This window comes from Solea senegalensis, linkage group LG19 (genome assembly GCF_019176455.1).
Source record: "Solea senegalensis isolate Sse05_10M linkage group LG19, IFAPA_SoseM_1, whole genome shotgun sequence".
NCBI lineage: Eukaryota > Metazoa > Chordata > Actinopteri > Pleuronectiformes > Soleidae > Solea > Solea senegalensis.
The window spans coordinates 16,988,213-17,011,398 of record NC_058038.1 but is presented as its reverse complement, the minus strand read 5'-3'; the positions used below and the strand labels follow the sequence as shown (position 1 = coordinate 17,011,398).

General features: G+C 43.5%; 1 protein-coding gene across 2 annotated transcripts; it reads right to left on the bottom strand.

The window, feature by feature from the left end:
- Positions 1-52: 52 nt before the first annotated feature.
- tcf20 (transcription factor 20) lies at positions 53-14,364 on the bottom strand. Of its 2 annotated transcripts, none has more exons than XM_044049954.1 (6): positions 14,070-14,364; positions 3,122-11,441; positions 2,838-2,931; positions 2,692-2,755; positions 2,444-2,544; positions 53-1,654 (listed from the first exon to the last, which is right to left on the bottom strand). In XM_044049954.1, the coding sequence occupies exons 2-6, from the start codon at positions 10,286-10,288 to the stop codon at positions 1,602-1,604; spliced, it is 7,479 nt and encodes a 2,492-aa protein (XP_043905889.1). In that variant the 5' UTR covers positions 10,289-11,441; positions 14,070-14,364; the 3' UTR covers positions 53-1,601. The 2 variants fall into 2 exon arrangements, with proteins under 2 accessions (XP_043905889.1, XP_043905890.1); XM_044049955.1 differs by having other exon boundaries at positions 1,427-1,654; positions 2,706-2,755.
- Positions 14,365-23,186: the final 8,822 nt, after the last annotated feature.

The following is a 23,186-nucleotide window of genomic DNA, read 5'->3' as shown; positions in this document are numbered from 1 at the left end:
TGTGGAAACACGTCGTACAAAAATGTTTCAGAAATAAGAAAAAGGAGCATAGTTGAAGCATTTTTGATGTGTATTCATAATTCATATACATATCGACAGGTTTCTAATACAGCATGGTTTTGATAGTGTAACTTTTCTTCTCAGTTTTTCTTTTTTTACAAGAATAACAATAAAAAAATGATAAAGACAACACCATGTATGACTCACTTTTAAATTTTATGGCAATGCTTCTTTTGAATGGATTTTGCATCTCCCGATCACACCCGCTGCTGCGTCACTTACAAATGGAACCATTCAAAAGTACTTGGTTAGAATCTCCGCCCACTGGCCAGTGCAGTTGGCCGATCACAGACTCTTGTATCGACACTTTCTCTCCGGTTTTCAGATCAAAAAAAAGGTTTCGTCACCGACAGTCAAATGCAACTTCCTACGCAGAACATTCACACTCGTGCACCCAGTACACGGCTCCACTACACCGGAAACTCTTCAGCGTCCCGTCCGTCTTCTTTCTCTGTTCGGCACAGATAAAGACGGCAGACGCGCATTCGTCCATAGTGTTATCTCCTCTTCTTACAAGGCTGTCCTTCTCTTTGTACATTACAAACATTTTGTACTTGAAAAATAAGACTGTCCATCTGATTTTTCATGAATACTATCTGTACCGTAAAAATCCCAAGTGATGAAAAATAAGAACACTTTTCAAAAAGGACCAAAATGGAATCAAAGACTCAGATATTGGCATTTTTCATTTTCTCTCGCTTGCACACGAGCACACACAGACGCACTTCTCACACATACACGTGACTTTTGAAAGGCAACAGATGTCCGTTCTCCAAGGCAATAATGTCTTTGTGGCAAACTCCACCCTGACAATCCAAACACCACCACTCTGGCTCCTTTCTCTCCAGAAATGGGAAGAGAAAAAAAAAGAAGAAATAATCCGATTCATGTGCTGATTAACTAAAGTAAAATACATCCGTTTCATTTTGCTGAGTAAATACAAAAGGAGGCTATAAAATAATAATGAGGATTAAAAGAATAATTGTGACCATCCTTATATCATAAGATAAAATACTACACGCGAGAGAGGATACAACATTCTCGCCTCGTCTTTTTCTGGGCTCGACGCCCAGCTTGCTCCCAATATGCATCTTCAAAGCAAACAAAAGAAAAAAAAGTGGAAAAAAACTCTCTTTCTTCAAAGAAACAAAGAAAAAAAAAAGTAAACAATAATACAGACGATGATAAACAAGTGTTTAACACTTTGATGGTGTCTCAGGAAAATCAAAGTAAGCCTAGAGAGTTTGCTTCCTTTGTTGTTTTAACGTTCCTTTAGTTCCTCCATCAGTCATGACATCTCATTTTATTCCACTTTGACCTTTGTAGTTGTTTTTTTTTATTTTCTTGTAGCTCTTCCTGTGTTGCATGTTCATGTTTTTCTTCTTTTTTTTGTTTGTTTTTCAGAGCAATTATTTTCTCCAAAAAAAGAAAAAGAAAAAGTTCATTTTCGGCCATTGTCTTAAATGTAAATAATGCTGATTTGTGTGGAGAAATTGTACATTCCCTTTTGTTGTTCTCCATCACAGATGCCAGTCCTGTCCTTACATGTGTGGAGCTGCATCAGGATTCTCAGTCTTCCACTGTCCAAAATAGCCTTGGGGCAAGAAACACAAAAACAGGGAAGCATCATCATCAGTGTACTAACGTGTGGATAATAAATAAAAACAACCTGCGTCTATTAGTCATCTGTGACATTTAAAGGAAAAGACTAAATGACTGAAAACTTTGCAGAACACCAACTGTAATCTGCTGTAATCTTAATTAGACAGGATCAAGTTTATCTACTTAAGTGTGAGAAGCAGCCCAACAAACACACCACTACAGTTTACTTAAGTCTGAAAAGTAAAAAAGAAAAAGAAAAAAAAGCAGCCACATGTCAACAAATTATTGTCCATTTTCTGCAACCAATTAATGGAAAACATATTTCTGGTAACTGAACAAGGATGGGTTTGCGATGAAGAACTGGATGACAAAATGGCTACAACTCAACTAGGAAAGGGATGTTTTCCAGTCCAGACTTTAGTATGTGGGGAACAGAGAAGAATATAATAAACAAATTAAACGCACAGTATGTAATTTCAGCCACTTGGGGTGTCACAATGAGAATAGTAACAAAAGTCCTAGTTTGATGACGTTAGGAAACAGCATGGGTTCATGGGAATTGTTTGGGCATATGATTGTTGTGATTAAAATAGATAATGACAAAATGATAAAAAATAAAATACAGCACACTGGCTAACCAGAAGTACCAAATATTTGCTTCCTGTTTCGTGGAGGACATCATGAAAAGACATTACAAAAGTCTGTTACCATGAATAGAAATACACAGCCGAAAGGCGAAATTCCAATCCACAGCAAAGTGTACAGCTGAGTGTAAACTTACCGCTCCCAGACTCCTGCATCTGTTCCTCCTCTTCATTTCTCTCAGCCTCTCTCTGACTGCTCCAGGTACACTGACTTGGCGGTCCGGATGCTCTGGGTAGACTGTGAGAGAGAATATTGCTGGGTTACTAAGCCATGTTGGATAGAAATTAAAGTGGCTTAATCTGTGATTAGGTGGCGAAAACAAAAAAAAACACAACACACACACACACAAAATTAAATTTCACAAGAAATAGTATGGAAACCAACCTCTCCTTCTTTACCTTGTGCTTCGGACACCGCAGTGAGAAGTTATCTTCATTCAGAGAGCAATCTGAGGGACAGAAAGACACTGTAAATACTGTACGCTCACACCATCATTTTGCACCAGATTATAGTGTTTGTAGTTCACTCACCTGCTTCAATTGCACACAAGTAGTGATATCGAAGTGTGCAGCCTTTACTGTAACAGCCCAGCGTCGAGCCGACCATCTCACAGTACGAGCAGCTCTGAGAATGAAGAGAAGAAATCAATACATCTTAGAAACTGTATGACAGTGTGAAGGAGAGCTGAGAGCCTAGGAAAATCATAATCAACTCTTTATTTTAAACCACTGTCTGACACATGAATCCACAGTCTGCATTTCAAGCTATTAAAATCAAGAGCAGAAATGAGAAGCTATAAATAATAAACACTCACTGTTTCCCTGGCGCCATCTAGTGCCTCCTGTAGGCCATACAGCCTCCCATTGACAAGGTACACTCCACTGGTCCACACGATACATCCTTCGTGGACCCACAGCTCCTCTGGGTCCAGGGGCATCTGCGGAAGCTGAGCGAGTTGTGCCAAGGGTCCCAGAGAGTCCAGGGCCGGAGGAGGGGGCTGGAAGGGCAGAGACGCTTTGCTGTTGGATGGCACCATCCTGGGAGAATCGTCACTGGATTTGTGCCTCCTCTTGAAGCGGGGATGCGAGGTCAGCTTTCTGTGTTGAGGTCGTTGTTGAGCTTCATCTGTAGGCGTCTGCAGCTGCTTTTGCAACTCCTGCTGGTCAGTCTCATGGTCTGGCTCTCTCTTAAGCTCAGGAATGGGTCGTATATCTAGTAGATTCATGTCCCAGGTAAGAGATGCTGCTTTACTGGTGGTGGTGGTTGCAATGGAGGAGAAAGAGGAGGAGGAGGAGGAAGAGGAGGAGGTGGTATGACTGAGATTGCCAGCCACATGCATCATTATATCCTCTCTTCCACCTGGGGAAGCTGTTCGAACTGGAGTGCTAAGTGATGTTATGTTTGAATCGAGGCTGACTGCATAGTCACTCTCAGTTGAAGGCTTGTTAAATTGAACCTCTTGTGGTTGTGAATCTTGGACAGAGCTCAGAGTGCTTGAGTGGGTTTCTGAATTTGGTCCCGTTTTAATTGTGCCTGTGGGTGCTTGACACTGTCTGACCTGAGGCTGGTTCTTGGGGAGCTTTGCTGCATATTCAGCTGGATAGAAGGGCCCATAGAGATCTCCAAGGTGTTTGTAATTTGCCCATTTCTGACACAGGCAACAAAGCAGGCGGCCAGAGTGATTGGTCTCTGTAATTACAGGCCCTGAAACAACATAGTCGGATGAAGGAAGTGCTTTTCCTGACTGAAGTGTCGTTTCCACCTCATCTGTGGTCCTTTGCTCAGATTCTCTGTCTCTCCTTGATAACTGAGAGGAAAAAGCTGAGGTCAGGAGAGACTCAATTCCACTTGCGCCTGCTTTCCCCCCTACTGCACTACGCTCTCCTTTCATTTTCTCCTCTTCAGCATTTACAATGGTGCACACCTCCCCAATTTCTGGTACTTTTTTTTCCACATGTATGTGGGGAACAAACAAGCCTTTTCTACTTGGATCCAAGAAACCTCTGTTTGGGCCGAGACTGCTACCTCCTGCCAGTGGTGTATCTGGGTCATCTTTAGCCACCGATATTGCCACTGCTGTTGTCCCTCTTCTTCTCCTTCTCTGACGCCCTCTTGCTTCCAGTGGCTCATCTTCATCTTTGACACCTCTGCGTCTTCGTCGTATAGGTTTGACCTCAGTCTCTGGCTGTGTGTCCTCACTCTCAATGTCCACTTTCACAACCTGGGTTAAAATGGGTGGAGCCAGCAAGGGAGGGATTTTATCATCTGTCAGTGGAGGCACTGAAGGTGCTGGTGAGTTGCTGGTAGAATGCACCATCTGTGGAGTTGGAGCAGTGGCTGGGGTGAGTGGGGCTGGACTAACACTCATAGAAGTTGTGTTCTGTGTCTGGACTTGATTCTGGGCCGGAGACTGTGCCTGGGCTTGGTTCTGGGCTCGTTTTTGTTTATTCACACTCCCTACAGGCCTGCCCTTTTTCTTACCAGATGGGAAATAGCCTTTAGGCACAACACTGTCCGAGGATTTTGAATCTTGTGGAGACAGACTGGACCTCCCAGAGGACATCTGATGTCTGTTCAGCATGTGTCCTTGAACCTGGCTGTGGTGGGGTGGGGTGGTTCCATAGTAGTCACTTCCAGGATAGTCATCAAATCCCATGCCAGATTCTTGAAGTTTCTGTCGGAGAAGGTTAGCAGCAGACTGCTCTCCCCTTCTTGTCTCAAGCTGCTGATAAGTGTTTGTGAAATGCTGAATATCTGACAAGGCGGAAGAGGATGGAGGAGGGGAACCCTGGACTGGTCGAGGAACAGGAGGAGGAGGGGGTAAAGGTCCAAGCAAAGCAAAGTCCTCCTTGTCATCAGATGCTGCTGCCACAGCGGCACCTAATCCAAAGTCAAAGTCTTGTTTGAGGGTTTGGGATGTCTGATGTGGATCACATGGGTAAGCAGACGGAGGTAACGGTCCAGTCTCATCAACTCCTCTGAAGGGAATCATGTTGCTCAGTGAATGACTTTCATCCATGTAACCATCATTCCCTCCTGCAACTCGGGGGTAATGTGCAATGTCTTGGTCCTGTGAATCATTAAAAGGTGGTATTTCTAGGTGAGAGAAACCAGAATAATGATTTGAATCATCGTCGGCATGACCTGGTGGCTTTTTATTATTTGGGGTGATTTTCTGCACTATTGCCTCTAGTTTCAAGCCTCGTCCTTTCCTGGGAGGCAAAACCTTGTAATTACTGCTTGATGGAGATAAAGCTTGTGAATATATATTGTCTCCATGCATGGGGGAAGACAGCTTGGGACAGGGAACATCTGAACTGGTAGAGTCCTCTTCACTGTGATGGCTGACCTCAGTCTGAGCCCCAGGGGAGTGATGCGAGTTTGTGGCAGCCCTTTGCTGAGATGCATCCTGCAGCTGCCTTTTGGCAGGAATAGGAGAGATAAAAGAACGAACTCTCCTTCTGAGTATTAGTGGATTTGTGTCTCCAGAACCTCCTGCTTTTGTCTGACGCACCGGTGGCACAGTAGAGTTCATGTCAGCAGGAGGCTTGACGGAACTGATTGGGGGAGGAGGACAGAGATGTTTGGTTTCCTCTGTGGATCCTCGGGCACCCTCAGGTTCAGCAGCATTTTGGCCGTGAATCATTTGTGAAGGAGCAGGGCCTTGTGAAGCTACTGGAGCAGGAGGAGGAGGAGGTGGTGGGGGCTGTGTTCTGAAGTAGGAATCTCTTTCTATTATTCTCGGAGCTTCTCTTCCTGGGTGAGTTGACTCCCACATTTTCATATCAAAGTAAGGGCTTTGATGATGCAGTGATGTTTTGGTTGGGTGCTGTTCACCGGGCATTTCAGTTTGGGAGATCATCCTCTGTCTCTGTTCTGATTGGCTGGCCTTGTGTCTACCTGGAGAGACGGGCTGCATCATCATATCCTTGGATGGCCTGTTCATTGCTTTTACCCAGTCACTCATCTCATGTGAGTGATGAGGGAGACCACGAGGGTGAGGATACATCTGAAGCTTATTTGTGGCTTGAGCCTGGTGAGATATGTTGTGGTATGGATGGTGAGGGGGGAAATGGGGGCTACTACGTGGAATTATATTACCATCTCTTGTATCTCCATATCGATATCCAGGAAAACTGCTGCCACTGCCAGTTGATAAATCAACAGTGTGAAGATAGGACTGGTGCCTTGAAGGTGAAGATAAAGGATTAGAGCTCATAGGATGAGAAGGCAAGGGGGGCATGTCTACATTTCCTCGCCTATAGGGGTCAGCATTCATTACAACAGATGGATGAACAGACCTGGGATGATACTCCATATCAACATCATTAGCTCCACCACTGCCATGATGATCAGTTTGTAAATTTACAGTGTCTTGGTCAATCTCTTTTGATATCATTTCCATTTTCACTTGTTTCTCTCCTGTATCTTTTTTACTCAGATCACTGGCTGCTGTTGGAGAGGAAAATGGCTGTTGAATCACAGAAGCGCCACTCTGACTTTTTTCCCGCTCTCTCTCTCTGTCGCATTCTCGGTCCCTTTCTGGTGTGCTGCGTCGGTTTGGCGATACGTCACAGATAACAGAGCGTCGCTCTGATGAGGCTAATATAGAGGCTGATGATTTTTGAGACTCCGTTTGACCGGCGCTACCCATGAGTGGCTCTGGCTCTTGCAAAAGAAGCTGCTGAACAGCAGACGACGGAGTAGACGCATTAGATAACACTTTTCTCTGTGGCAGAGAATAGTCAGCTAAGTTTATATGTTTGGTTGGGGGTTGCTGAGACTCTGTAGCCTGTGGTAAATGACTCTGGGGCACACCCACATCAGGTTTGTCAGCATTTGACACTTCCGACTTAACTAAAACCTGAGGTTCTGTGGTGATGAACTCAGGCTCACTTCCATGTCTCAGGTTTGGATGCGAGGGCTTTGCGGAGCTGCCCATTTGGGCAGAATGACCGGAAGCTTCAGTTAATCCACTTTGCATCCTCATATTTTCAGGCATACCATATGGGTGTCTGGTTTGAAACTGTTGCTGAACTTGGAGATGAGCAGGAAAGGCCTGCTCTGGTCTGCTATAACGTCGATCTAAATTATAACCTTGAAGAACCTCTTGTAACAGACTGGGAAACTGTTGCATTTGTGAACTGTCCTCATGAACTTTACCCCCTGCCCCTTGCCCTCTCTTTACCAAAGCCTCTGCTACAGAACCACTATCTTTTGAATGCACGGGGCCATAAGCTGTTTGTGACTGTTGATACCCCAAGTATCTGGAATTTGATTCCATTACAGTCGCACCACCAGTCCTCCCTCTCTTCTTCATTGACAAATCTGAGCCATATGTTGATTCTGGGTAGCCATATTTATGTGGTCCAGACTGAGGAGGATTTTGAGGCCGTCCAAAGTTTGATTTTTGCTGGTCGGAGGAATAAAGACTCAAATCTATTCCTTCCTCTCCATTATGACTGTTTGACTCTCTTAAATAAGAGTGTGACTGTTTCTCTTCATTAATGTTGTCTTGAGGGTGCTTACTTTTTTCAGCATGACTCCCCTCAGATCGAGCTGAAACAATGACACCAACACCACTCGCACTTTGCTGTTCTTCAGATGTCTGCTTGTCCTCCCTCTCATTATTGTGTAATCTAGATGAAGTGACCAACTTATTTTCTTTCTCCTGACAATTTTGATTATTCTGGCTTCTGCCTTTCTCTGCTTTTTCAACAGGGCACTCACTTTCATTTTTGATTACTTCATTTTTAACCTCTGTTGCCATCCTGTGGCCACCTCTGTTGTCATTATACTTTAACCCAGGCTCTGGCACACAGTTTGGCTGGAGAGGAGGAACACTGGAGGAGGTGGATAAAGGGGATGAAACTGCTGGAGTTGAATGTGAAATCGGACCAGTCTCTGATGACTGACCTCCAAAGGATGGAGATGATATAGAACAAGGATCATGGGCTTCATTAGTTTTTGCTTTAGAAACACTTGTTTCTTTTGATAGTGCATCTGAGTTGGCTGTTTTAACATTGGATGCGTGTTCAGTGTGAGGTTGGGTTTGACTGTGGTGATAACCAGCTGCTTCAGATCCACTGCTTGCCCCACTTATCTGCCTCACTCTGCCGTGTTCGCCCTCAGAAAATTGTTCTTCACGCTCCATCTTGGTACCTAATGAGCCTCCAACTGACACCAATGTGGAGTCCTCATCAGCACCAGCATCTAAGCTGGCACCATCAGCACTGCCCACTGCACTTCCATCTTTGACTGTGCTAGTACTTGAGGCTGCACTTGCATTTCGACTCCTTGGCTGTGAGAGGGACATGCCATGTATTGCCTGTTGCATCAGTGCGCCATCTTTCTTCTTCTGTGAAAGCACTGTGTCCGTGAGGAGCATATGCTGAATTGTGTTTGGTAAATTGGCTACTTGTGAGCTCAAGGCATTGAGACTATTCAGGCCTGCATCCTGGATTTTATCAAGAGGAGAAGATGAATAAACTTCTTCTCGGGTTCCCATTCCTGCACCTAGACCCATTTTGTTGCGGCCTGTTGGAGGGAGACTGCTCCCTCCTACTGAATTCATGCTGTGAGCTTTATGACTGCCACTGCTTCCACAACTACTGATGCTGCTATTTGAGTTGGGTGTGGGACTCAACTGAGGCATCGTCTGCAGTAATCTGCCATGACCATGGCTGCTACGGGGGTTTGATGTCGGAGGATGTGAAGGACCATGACCTGAGGGGTTTCCATGTGCCTCTGAAACACTCATCAAAGGGGACGGAGAGGAGCTACAGCTGGGAGAATGCACTGCTGAGGCAGCTGGAGAGGGGTTTGATATTGGGCTAAAGTTTTGGTTGATTTGGGTTTGTTGAGCATTGGGGTGCATTGGGGATTTGGCTATTTCTTGAGAGGCTGCTTGAGGTATACTTTGATTGGAGGCTTGATGATGTTTAGTGTACAGAGACCCTGGAGAAGGGCCCTGGTGCTGCATTTTGAGAGAATTGTCATAACCTACCCCTAAATTGTGCTGTGCGTTGCGGTGCTGTAGTGTGGCCTGCTTATGAAGAGAATGTGTCTGTGGAGAATATCCAGGATAATTTGAAGCATGGTAACTCTGCTGTACATTCTCCATTGGCCCCACATTGTTAGCAGCAAGTGAACTGGAGACAGAGTTTGAACTGGAGTTGAGACTGGGAGAACTGTTGACTTTGGAATCAAATCCAGTGCTAGCAGCCCCATCAAGATATCTCTGTGGTGGGGGGCTGTACATTCCTGATGACCCCGAGGATGCTCCACTCTGTGGGGAGTAGTGTGGATACGGTAGGGTCATTCTGTGCCCAGAGTGGGGATAGGTCCTATGCTGCTGACCATGGTGGACAGTTGGGAAGTTTTGCCCATGCTGACGGTGCTGCATTTGAGAACCTGGCACTGACTGCATTGCAGGGTTCTGACTCATGTTGTACTGATGAGTAGGCGAAAAGGCTCCAGCACCAGCACCTCCACCTGAAACACTACTAGAGCCATACTCTACTGGATACGGAGACATCAGGGCAGACGATGGAGCAGAGCCAGATCCAGCATGCCGGTAGTGGTGAGGTATATGTCCATCAATATTGGGGTACCCAAAGCCAGCCCCGTAACCCATACCTCCCCTTCTGTGCCTGTCCTTTCCACCCATTGAAAAATAATAATCCACAGCGTCCTTTCTGTAAGGGTTGTTGCTATTACCACTGTGAATGTTACCCTGTGTTGGTGGTGCCTCTATGGGTCCTCTGTTTCTAGCAGTGTAAGAAAGCATGTGGCTGGCTTGACTGGGGTGGTGGTGGCCTCTGTGCAGACTCTGTTGTTGCATCCCTGCATAATCATCTGTTATCCGTGGGGAGATCTGGGGGTCTGCTGGCTGAGGGGGATATGGAGCCCCCCCTCCGCCCCTCCCACTGAACCCATGGGGTAGAGATGTGGGAGCTGGACTGTTAGGAAAATTCTGCATTTTTTTCCCCCCGAAGTCTGGATTAAAAAGCGAAATCTCTGTCAAAAAAACTGTCTAAATCGGGGAATGTTTCTGATCAGGAGCTGGAAGGCTTATGGTAGTAACCATAAATGACAAAGAGACTCTATGACCTGGCAGTAAAACAAGAAAATGCTTTTGAGATCCTCCAAAGAGCTGTAGCAGATATCACATATGTTGTAATCATGCTTTTGAAGCAGAAAGTTGTGAAAAACTTAATACTTAAAAGATAATGATTTTTCGCAATATATAAAAAGGCCAAATGGCATAACTCAGTGTGATGGTTGTTAAAATTGTTTTCTTATAGCTGGGTCTCAAAAAACAAAACTAGTGAAAGAATAAGTAGTGAAGCAAGTTCCTACTGCAGATATGTAGAAAATTAGAAGTGTGAAGTCATCCCACAAAGCTAAATCGGTTTGGCACTGAGCAGGCACACCATACGAGATGTTCAACAGTGAATGTCTTTACACGTATATGCTCTACTGAAATAGCAGCTCAAGCAAGCACATCTATGTTTGGATTAAAAAGACTCATAATCCAATAGCATTTTGAACAAAAAAATCTCAAAACCATTGAGACTGTGTTCCGTAACAGTAGTCCTTCAATTCCTCAAAATGTTTGACCTGACTCACACCACCGAGAGACAAAAACTGCATTAACAGAATCAAGAGTTCTGAACACAGCCCCTTACTTAACACTCCCGGAGGCAAACACTCCATTGATATTCTCATTTACTTGTGGATGCTAAGTGTAATGCTTTTAGAGACGTCCTCTTTCTTGTTCATTCCTTTTCAAATGCTGTTTTCTTTTAGCTGCTGCTGCATGCATTCATTTGGACTGCAGAGGTCTTTGGTCCCTGTTTAAATAATTGTTCTTTCCTCAAGTCGGCATTCAGATTCTTCTTGGTGCTCTCCTGTATCGAATCTTCAGCACACAGCCATCTTATCTTAGTTTTTTTCTGTAAACCATAATTTAATTCTACCTAGTTCCATGGCAACAATTTTCTTAAAGGAGGGTAATCCATTTATTCCACTTCAAGTTCAGTCAGTTCAAGCTCCAATTTTCTGTTTCTTCTCAGTATTTCCATGTGGATACGTTCGTTTTCCAGGATTTCCTGACCAGATGACTTGAAACTCTGCAAATACAAAAGATAAATCAAAAGTGTTAGCATAAAATAATGAACATGAGACACAGTTGTTTACTATCTTTTGTGCCAAAGTACCGTTGTTGTAATTAAATACAAAATAAATGAGTGTTCACATAATACTCCTAAAATTCATTCTGGAGACAGTTTGATATTTAATCGTTCAGGTTACTCTTTATTCATCAATTGAATTCAGTTTTGTGGTAGATGTGACACAATTGCCAATGCAGGTTCAAACCATATTGATGAAATTAGATTTGAGCCTTTGCTTAGACCTACATTTAATTTGAAAACTGCAGAAGCTGCACTCGTGGCAATATAAAAACAAGGATCTAAGGATTACCAATTACATCGGTATTTACAATTCAGTGGATTATTTTAAATGGTGCACCAAAATAATTCCACAGTTCTGTCACAAATTTACAGATCCATGTTAACATTCCTTGTGGCACATACTATCCACGCAGCTCCTCAGTTCACTATATAAAAGGCTGGTAGCGTCATCTCAACACTCCTATTTTAATATGCACTGAGGGTACAGCCTTTACTGTGGCTGGCGCTTTTACATGTCTAAGCTGTCTCTGCTGGCAGATAACAAACAGAGCTGATGGAGAGAAAAGTGGGTTGGCAACAGCACAACATTAACAACAAAGCAGCATGAGACAAAGTCACAGACACATGTAAACAAACAGACTTGTGGAGCCAAGACAGAGGCCCTGCATCTCCCACGTCTTTACAAGGACACTAAAACGCCTTCAACGTCAGGGTATTTAACTTGTTTTTAACGGCCTTTAATTATTAGGGGTGAAACTTAAAAAGGGATGATGCCACTTTTATGGAGTCAGAACACATAGTTACCACTTGTGACACAAGGTTCTATTGTTTGTTTCACACACACACTGTAAAATGGTTAATTACCCAACAAATTAGAGTGACTTTACTTGTAAGCGTAGACTCAACCTGAGCCTCATGGCTTATAATTCTGGAAAACAGTTTAATTTTTTTTATTATTATAATAATTAATCCTTTTCAGTTTTTAGTAGTGTATTGACAAGAAGACAGTATGCAGGCAAATCACAGTTTTGTTCAAATTAAATCAAGCAATCTGAATTACAAGTGACCAAATTGGTTGTCTGAGTCCAGAGATTACAAACCAATCTGCATGTGTTGCTTTGGTAACAACATAGGCATGGCCATGTTAGTGGTGCAGCTTTCAAATATTAACACAAGAAAAATGGAGGTGCATCAACACACTCTCCAAACAACTGCCCCGTCAAGTCATAGTGCAGAAGAACAACAATATAATATTGCAATGTTCTGTCCTAAAGTCCCAACCAGCTTTGCTGTGCTCTGCAGCACAACACTCCGAGTACTTTTCTCACCCGTTTTGACATTGTCATGTGTCACACAAAAGACAATTTGAAATCCCATTTGAGCAGCCACAGTGTTCAGACTGCGATTTATCTGTGGAAATCTGATTTAAATCACCTTCTCCAAATGTGGTTTGAATCTGATTAGAAAATAAATATACAATTTGATGTGTTTTTTGCTGTCCAGACTTTCAAAACCCAATCACAATAACATCTGACATGCAAAAAAAGAGTAAATCAATAACAGTGAACTTTGTATCTGAGCCGTTCTAACTATCAGCCAAACTGTTATTAATTTTCATTAACTGTGTGTTTATGTAGCATTGATGTGAAGGTGTAGCTAAGACGCCAGGTAACGACAAGCAAACCGCATTATCACACAGATCTGTGTCACAGTGTCACACTGAAGGGTCAAATCAGCAATAAAAGTTGGGAGGAGAGTATTCATCTCCATCCGCTGATTAATCTATAGCCTGATTACTAATTAATCACAGCAGCTCGCTGTGCACGGACCAAGCAGCAGCAGCAGCATTAACAACACACACAACAGTGCAGCAGCATTAATGAAATCTGACTCGATGCAGTCTGTCTGAGAGTCAATCAGCTGCATGGCTGCCTAATTGATTGGGGCATACGCAACGTTTTATCAGATAGTGATAAAAACGCAGGCTGCGTTTCATTTGTCTAATCGTGTCAGACTGTCATTAACACAACACTGGCTTCTGTACAATAGCTTTAGCAGCCACATTAGCCAATAGCGAGGTATACGCATTATAGTTAGCTCTTTGGAGCTGCATGTCTTAGCTTTCGCAGCTCTAGCGCTAGCAAGAATACCTCACTGCAAATTGAATGTGCCAGCTAGTTGCATGTGTTGGCAGCTAGCTAAGCTAAGAACGCCAGTTAGCATTTTTAGCGAGCCATCTTATTTGCAGGTACTTGAGTATAACACGGAATTGAGGACGTGCATGAGGCGACAGCTCGGGCTAAAGACACGGGGCAGTCGAGCAGCGGTTAGCTACAAAAGAGAGGTGATTAGGTGCAGATGTTCCCCCCTCATACACAGCCAAAGGGACTCTCAGTTAATGGGATAGCTAGCATAAATAACGCACACACTAGAAAGACTCTGCATCAGACAATTATCATTACGCAGCCTGACATTTTCCTTGAATACCCGCAGCAAATGTTTGCCAGCGAGAGGCAGAGTAAGTCAGAGACAGATGGGCTAGCTAACACACTGGTGAGTGCATACCTGAAAACGCAGCAATACAAGGCCCCTCGAAGAGTGAAAGGCTGTTTTGTGACAATCCCGCTGCTGTGGCAGGAAACCCCAGTCTCGAGTCGACTGCTCCGCCGCCTTCTCCCTCACCCAGTTTGAGTCCAGACAACCCCGACCAGCGGCGGCGAAGTCGGGGGGCCGTCACGACACTCAGATCCCGGGCCTTTCTTCCGATCCCCCCTCTTTTCTTTTGTCCTCACCTCCAAAAATGATGAGAGCGGAGCACAATCGGGGAGCCTGTGGGTCCCGTAGTCAGTGAGGTCCATACACCCCCGCCCCCTCCCCTCTGTCCCCCCTCTCCCTTTCTCTCTCTCTCTCTCTCTCCCCCTCTTTCACACACAGCTGAGGTGATTCCTCCACCTTTCTCCAACTAAAATTACACGCATCTCCACGATCACGCGAGCGTCCACTAACACACAAAGACCTCGGGCGTCACTTTCCGTTACTAAATTGCATTTGCATGTCTTCATCAGGAGCTCGACCTCTTCGTTTTCCTGTTAGACTACTGTGTGTATGTGTGTGTGTGTGTGTGTGTGTTTTTCTTGCAACAGAAAGACCGCCTTGAAAATGCATACACACTCATATTCCTGCACCCCCTCCCTCATCTCTCTCCATCACATCCCGCCATCTCCCCTCCCTCTCTGAAAGCTTTTTCTATTTCACAGATTTTTTCTATTCACCTATATTTCACCCAAAAATCTAAGATAGACTAAAATTACAAAAGCTTTTTTTTTTTTTTTTTTTGGAATGTCTGGGCGTTTGGACACATCTCCTTTGTTCTTATTTCATCTGAAGTGAAAGTGACTAAGAGCAGCCTGATGGAGGGTAAAAAAAGGCAATATGGAGAGGAGACAGGGCTGAATGCAATTGTAGCTTATGTCAGAAATGAATAAGTCCAACACAGATAAAGGGCAATTTGTGACTAAATAGGTATTACAGCATTAGAGGAAGATGGTAGTGAAATGGATGAAGCAGAGGTTTAATGCTGAAATCCACACAAGAGAGGCCACTGAAACCATTCCACTAATATACAGCCATTGGTTAATGTTTGACACGCCACGCTCACAACATCATCATGACCACAACAACAATAGAGGTGCTACAAACAGAAATCCTTTTCCCATTAAAATGTATTGTGTTCATCCGTGCTAAAGCTTATCTGCTTTCACATGGGGCCAGGGAATGTGGCGCAGACCCACTCCCACTCTCCTATCATCATAATGATGTGCCCTATGCCCCCATCCATGGAACTACACTTTTAATGCACTGCAGTGTGTCTCTCTCACACACAGATACAAAGACACACACACAGTGTCAGCAAACAAGCACACACGCACATCTGTATGCAGTCTCTTACTTTAGCTGTCAATCACCAGAGTAAAATCGCTCTCAGTCGCTAAACAACAGTTCAATACATTTCATTCCTGAGCAGATACGTCTATTTCTATCATAGTTGCCATAGCAACTGCATCACAGAGCCTTAACTGTGGATAATTTTTAGGCTACGTGTCTACACTTGCTTTTTCATGTGTAATTTCATACCGACGTTCATGTGTGCCGCTGCAAACCTTGCAGCACGAAGCACACGCAAGTGGTTGTGTACCTGTTATTGCAACCAAGTTGAAGTGAAAGAGCTGAGAGGTGAGATAAAAGGCAATGATACTCCAGCAAGTCAGCCAGCCAGGCTTGTCCAATCAACAGGAACGCCTGCTGGGATACACACAGACTGCTCTCTATCACAGACAAGGTCACAAAATCTTCTACGGACGAGGCTCAAAGTCCACAGCTGTTGAGAGAGCGACCGTTTTTTTTTTTTTTTTCAATGTCCTCCACGTCTTTGTGACATGCACACACAATCCATTATAGACCCACGCACACAATCAAACAGCCACTGGCTCCTGTTGTGATTCCAATTAGCACTTCCTTTACCTCACACACATGTGACCTCTGATTGCATAGTTTTCATCTATATCTTTTCTTCTCAGTGACAGACGGATTCTGAGAATTCAAAAATGAAGCAGTAAATGTATGCGAATCAATAAAAAGAGAGGCGGAGGTCAACAATTCTGTGTTTATTCAAGTAATATTGTATCATCTTATGTGCAGACAACTAGACTGAACGCATGTTTGTTTGTTTTTCCTCATCATGTTAAATTAAAGGAAAGATCTTTAGACCACAGTGCAGTGTGTCATGGTTGATGTCGCTGTAGGCTACGATCAGCTTGCAGGAATAAAAAATACACATCCTTACATACTTGAATAAATGTGTGTGTGTGGGGCGGGGGGGAGTGTGTCAGCTACTTTATATATAAAACACCTTCATATTTACCAACAACAAAACGTGAATATTATACAAAATAGTGTATGAGAAAGCACAGTGTGTTTTTATTTTTGACACGTCTGCACTCAGCACTGAGAGTGAATAAGTAAGCTCTCTCCATGTGTCCTTGACATGCCACAACTGAAGAGGACATTTTGCACCAGTACAAACATTTACATTGAATTCATTTGTAACGTGTTGAATGTGCCTGTGGGCGAGCTGATTCTTATTTTTCTAAAGGTCCGAGACTGTGGCGGCGCTGTATGTGTGTCACTCAGGCAAGTGAATGGGCCAATTAAAACTCACATGGATCGTGGAAATATTGTTTTATAACCTGAGCGCACCGACAGAGAAAGGGTGGATAAGAGGCAGCAATGTGTTGCCGCTGCTCTCTGTGGATACGATCCATTCTTTAGAGTCGTTTCTATGTGAAGGTGTGAGGCTGGAGGACTCGTTATATCACTGATGATGCCTGTGAATATAAAAAGCTGTCATAAATCCATTCTGAGAGCTGATGGCTGGATAACATTTTAAAGAAAGAATGTGGCATTTAAAGGTGGAATAAAAGAGAAAAAAATCAATTTTATGAAGCCATAAAATGTCAATGTTATGTCCTCAGACGTTGAGGAAACATGATAACAGCAGTATGTTGGAGTCAAACACACCAGGCTGCAGCTATGGGACAGAAACGCTAAAAAGCCTCAATATCCCTCTCAAAAATATCTCAACCAGAGGACAGAGGATAGATAGAGAGGTAAACAGAAAACTCTCTGTCTCTCATACATGTTGCTGGTGGACATTGAACGTTCATAATGTTTTTACACCTTCACTTGCATTGCCCGTATGTTGCCTTCACATGAAAATGAATCAAACAGGTTCAGTGTTTATACAAGTACAACAGACAGAGAGACGGTTATGTACATGTAAGTGCAGCTCTGTGGTTCCATGCTCCAGAAACTTTGGCAACCAACGATCGGCAGTGTTTTGACTTTGGATTGCAGTAATCGCTACATGCTAAATCTATGGTCAAGTGGCTACAGGGGACATCGCAGCAGTCTGTGCTTGCTGTAAGAAATGTTATTCCTATAGCCCAAAATCACAAAGACAATTTGCAGTGAGGGGCTTAACAGTCTGTACAAGCAAGTGACACCATCGATCCTTAGACCCTCTGTCCTTAGACCCTCACATCTAAAAAAATAAACTCCACAAAAACCCTTGTACAGGGGAAAAATGGGAGAAACCTCAGCACGAGACAGACGTGCCACATGTACAGAAACAAGTTCAGCAGATTACAAAAACAGAAATAAATAAATGTGAAATACAGAAGTGATGAGAGACATATGTATGTATGATGATGATGGACAAAATCCACTTTTTAATATTGTCACTGGTTTCATGGCAGCAATTGCTATGTTGTTCAAAATAACACGATGACATGATTTTCACTGGAGGTTGACTTTAAGTCTCATATTCTGACCATAAATTCACACTGTTAAAGTTGTGATTGTGTTGGTGCTATGAGTCATATGCAAATAATGATACACACACTTGCAACCAGCAGAGGTAAAAAGATGAAATCCTAGCCTCGACAATATTAGTATGCTGCAGCATTCTGTTCCTGTAGCAACAGCCAATGAGATGCCGGTGAAAAAGCTGTGATTTGCAGTTTCCATGATGACCACAGGGAGTCAGAGTCATACAGCAAACACAGAGCTGTGATCAGATGCTCAGAATCTGCCCTGGCATTACAACACGACAAATAGCCCTATTTTGTCATCACAAATAGCACCAGTCCCTTTGAAGTGTCTGCTTTTTAAAGTTATGCTGTGCCACTATCTCACTATTATCTGTTATCCGTCTTCATCTGGAGTGTCCTTCAAATATCGATATCAGTGTCCAGTCGACATTAAGTGTCCAATCAGCTTTGAAAAGATCATTCTGGCTGCATGGAGAAATGAGATGATGAACTTTGATTGTCATAGGTGTGACGTCCCAGTCGCAGTGAAACTCGTCCACATCAAAGAACAAGATCATCTCTAAATCTGTGACCTTAAAAAAAATCTAAAGATGTACACGTCAGTGAATCAGTAGTGTAGAGTGGTCTAAGATAAAGATGTGTTTTTCCTCAAAATTTGCTTTCACTCTGTTCAGCAATGACACTGACCATATTTAGACATCAAAACACAAAAAACACCAACAATCCGATGGCTCTGTCCTTCTAGGAGACAAACACAGAGACACTCACCTCTGTGATCCTTTTGCTTGTTCACCAAAGATGAGACGTTTTCTTTTTTTTCTTGTAGACATGTCCAGTAGCTGCCAGCAGGGAGCACTCTCTCCTAATGTCCCTCACCACTCTCATGTACAACTTTGTCTAATACCAAGGCCTGCTGCCACACTCTGCTTGTCTCCTAGCAACCTCAGAACCCTGCCTCCAATCACTACGGATACCGGGAGGGATGGAGGGAGGGCGGGAGAGTGCAAAAGAGGCAGAGGGGAAGAGGAGGAGGAGGAGGAGGAGGAGAGGCTGGCTATAGGCTTCGGCATCAGCATCCAAAACAGCAGGGATGAAAGTGTGCAAAGCTGGAGTGCCAGGTAACAAGCTGATCCAAGGGTTAGATGGAGAGGTGGATCACGGTGAGTGGGACAGGAGAAGCCTGGTGCCAAGGTTCTCAGGCACATATTGTGATCATAATTCAAATCAGACGTACAATGGAATGTGAAATGGAGCAGAGTCATTTCCCTGGTACAGAGTGGCCCCATTGCTTTGCCTCTACAGCTCATGTTATCCCAGCCCGCCTCCCCCTCAGCAGCTCCTCCAGTCCTCTCCTCTCCCACTCCCACTCCCACTCTCACCCAGCCTCTTACCTTCAGCCCATTAAATTTGATGGTACCATCATCAGCTCTGTTCTGTCCTTGTGACTCATGGCGGGCCCCAGTGTTTTATTACTCCACTCTTCCTTGGGGGTCCTCACCCCTCCCCCCCCCCTCGCTCTCTCTCTCTCCCGCTCTCTCTAGTAATATGTCACACACGAGAGGTGCACACAATACAGAATGTACATATATACTGTGACATCACACACACACACACGTGTCACATACGTGTACAACAAGCCTGTTTAACATGGCCCGCATACACAGTGTCATGCATGCAGAGAAAACACACACACACACACACACACACACGTTCACATGCTCCTCATGTGATCGGACAGTGAACTTTAGACTCTCCATCTTCTCCCTCCAGAGACACACGCATGACAGGGCGTCGTCGGGAAGACTGAGCAGGTTGATACACAACAGGAGTCTCGGAATGACTGCTTGTATGCAGCCTGCAACTAATGCAACAACAATACATGTTGTATTGTTAAAAAAGGAGAAGCCTATAAGAAAAGTCACAGTATAGAGCAGCTATTTGACATACTGTATATAGATACTTTGTATTTAAGGGATAAAATAGTACTCGCTCCCTTTTATTCCACCCTGTGTTGTGTTTTACTGTTTTATTTGCATCTTTTGTTTAATTTCAAAGTTAAAACGGGGTTTTTAACTTTTTGACTTTAGACTTTTCCTTTTCATTCCACCCTGTGTTATTATTATTATTATTTAGAAGGCCTGTACTTAAAGCTGCAGTGTGTCACATTTTTGTTGTTGTTATTCTGATGTTTGCTCTTGAACAGAAGCACTAGTCAAATTGCTTCTCTAAGTTTGCTGTGTCACAGGGTCATCCTGTCAAACTGCTAAATAACTGGGGTTTATTGAGCAGTAAAATTCGCTTCTTAAATGTCCCGTGGGCGCTGCTTTGTGTTTTCAGTCTGGTCCACGCTCCAAATAACTTTTGTTGACTAATATAGCGGCCGGTCGATGTGTAATAATTTCAAAATCAAACCGCTTTAGGCTAAGCACTTTCTGCTTTGGAGCTTTCTGATGACGCACACAAGCGCACGTGATTCTCAGTCTCACTCTTTTATTTTACACGCTGCACATAAGAATGCGGTCACACGGTGGTGTAGTGGTTAGCACTCTCGCCTTGCAGCGAGAAGACCCGGGTTCGAGCCCCGGTTGGAACAAGGGCCTTTCTGCATGGAGTTTGCATGTTCTCCCCGTGTGTGCCTGGGTTCTCTCCAGGTTCTCCGGCTTCCTCCCACAGTCCAAAAACATGCAATGTGGGGATTAGGTGAATTGGACACTCTAAATTGACCATAGGAGTGAGTGTGAGAGTGAATGGTTGTTTGTCTCTAGCTGTGTGTGGCCCTGCGATGGACTGGCGAACTGTCCAGGGTGTACCCCGCCTATCGCCCGATGTAGCTGAGGGGGGGCACAGCACCCCCCGCGACCCTCTGGTGCAGGATAAAGCGGTTAGATGATGACTGACTGACTGACATAAGAATGCTCGCACTAACAAAGAGGGAAATAACACTGGAAACAGAAATACGCATTGATGTCAACAAAACGTATGACCGCGCGCCCGTCATACGTCGTGACAGGGAGCAATCGTTTATCGCCACACACCCATCACCCATGTGCCAATCCCAAGTCCAGCATTCCATAAGCAATACATAAAATATACAACACCTACATTTATGGCTCCTTCATTGAGATTAAACATCTCCTTTTCCAGTGTGTCCTGGCCAAGACAGGTTACAGACAAACAGTCAGCAGCCATTTATATACTATACAAAAACATTCAATAATCAAATATGCAACTTTCAGGATCATAATCATAATCACAGAAACCCTACAGAATCATAAAACCCCCATAAATCAGCAAGAACATATACAGACGTGTGTCTCCGCCTCCAGGTCGTCGTCATTCTCCTCAAAACACCCAGTGAGACCAAGCTTTTAAGTTTGAAATCTTCCTGCAGTTCATTCCAGGCAAAGAATGAGACAACTGTAGGTCCAGTGTACGGTAAAGCCCGCTGTAATCCAGGAGGGTTGTCACCAGTTGTCCCTCTTGATATTAAACTGGAGAGAAGAGTCGTAACCTACAATCACCTGAACCATGAACATTTCATTTCACATTTAATTTGATCTCAGCAGGAGAGAAAAACATGCAGGTAATAAAACATGCTGCACAATTGTATTTAATCTCTGTAAAGCTATGACTATGAGCACATTTAAAAAATGCACGCTAAAAGCAGAATAATAGAAGTAATAATAATAATCCTGGAGCAGGACAGCGTTTAATATGACGTGACTCACTGGTGGAAGTCTTTGTGAAACACCTGATATCTCAGTGTACAACGTGTGCTTCACGGCATCAGACAAACACATCATTCCTTTGAAGGAATCTATTCTAGGAACAGCGGTGCGTTAATATACCATTCCATAACTGTATCTCTGTGCCACAGAGGAGATGGAGGAGGGCGAGGGGAAGAGATGACAACATGTGTACGTGGATGTACAGTAAGTGTGAATGTGTGTGCGCGTGCAAGAGGGATTGATTAAAAAAAAAGAAAGAGAGAGAGAAAATGCTGGCTGCTGTTGCTGAGGCAACCATCTTTCTACCCTCTTCTCTTTAACCCTTTAATCCTCAGCACTTCATTTTCACCTCCCGTCTTTTGCCATAGCAGTGTTCTCCCACTTGTTGCTGTCCTGTCACTCCATCTGTCCCACTGTGCATCACCGCGAATCTCTCTCTCTCTGTGTGTGTGTGTGTGTGTGTGTGTGTGTCTGAAACTATTGGGTGTCATTATTCGTCCTCGTGATGACCTGTCACCCTGTGTGTGTGCACACGTGTGCTCTGTGAACTCTGAATCATCCGCCACGAGAGACAACCATGACAGAAACTGTGTCACTGTCTCACCGCACGAGGAATTCATTTCATGTGAAATGGTTTGATTTGAGAGTGATGAGAAGATAATTCGTGCCGCACACGTGAAGAAAACTGTGCTCTGACCATTTGTGACGTCAGCGTTCCTCAGATATGTCGTGTTGTTGGTGAGAGTCACACAGATCAACAGTTTAAAAGTTATTTCAAGCCATTTCTGATTCATGCACGTCATCGTGTTCTTTTATAAAACAATAAAAAGTGTTTAAATGACCATTTATCCATTCTTTATATATGGTTTTATTGTGCTGTGTAAACACGTCATTTATTGACAATATTTCGCACATGTATCTTTATAGTATTATTTTCATCCTGGTGTTATTCATTTGTTGATTCATATACAATTCTAACATTTATTATTCGGAGGCATAAAAATAAGTCGCCGTGGCTCTCTGCCTCAACACTGTATATCGTTTATCTCCTCATTTTCTATTTCATTTGTTTTTAAACTGTGCAAATAAAAGAAAAGAATTACTCCAAGGAAGTGTGCACTGTACATTATTTGTGAATACAGTCGCAATTGTAATGAACGTGTTGTGCTGTGAATTAAAAAGTAAATTGTCTTTTATTTTGATAGTTTATTCTATTTTAATGTTTGCATTTGTGTGTAAGGTGACCAACAAATAAATGTATTACTATTATTATTATTATTATTATTATGTATTATGTATGTAAGATATGCAACTAGAGTTTATAAATGCAACCCAAATTTCACATTTCACAAAGAATTGTCCCAGAATTGTCTTCCTCCCCCGAGACTGAGGGAGTTTAGGGAACTCATTTCACTGAGAGACAGAAGACAAAGAGTAACATTTACTTAACTTAAAACATGAACCGTATTTGCAGGCTGTTCATTGTAATGTATGTAATTGTGAATAAACTGGCTGCACCATTGCACTCAAACTCTGTGATCTTTGGGCATTTGGATCTGAACGAT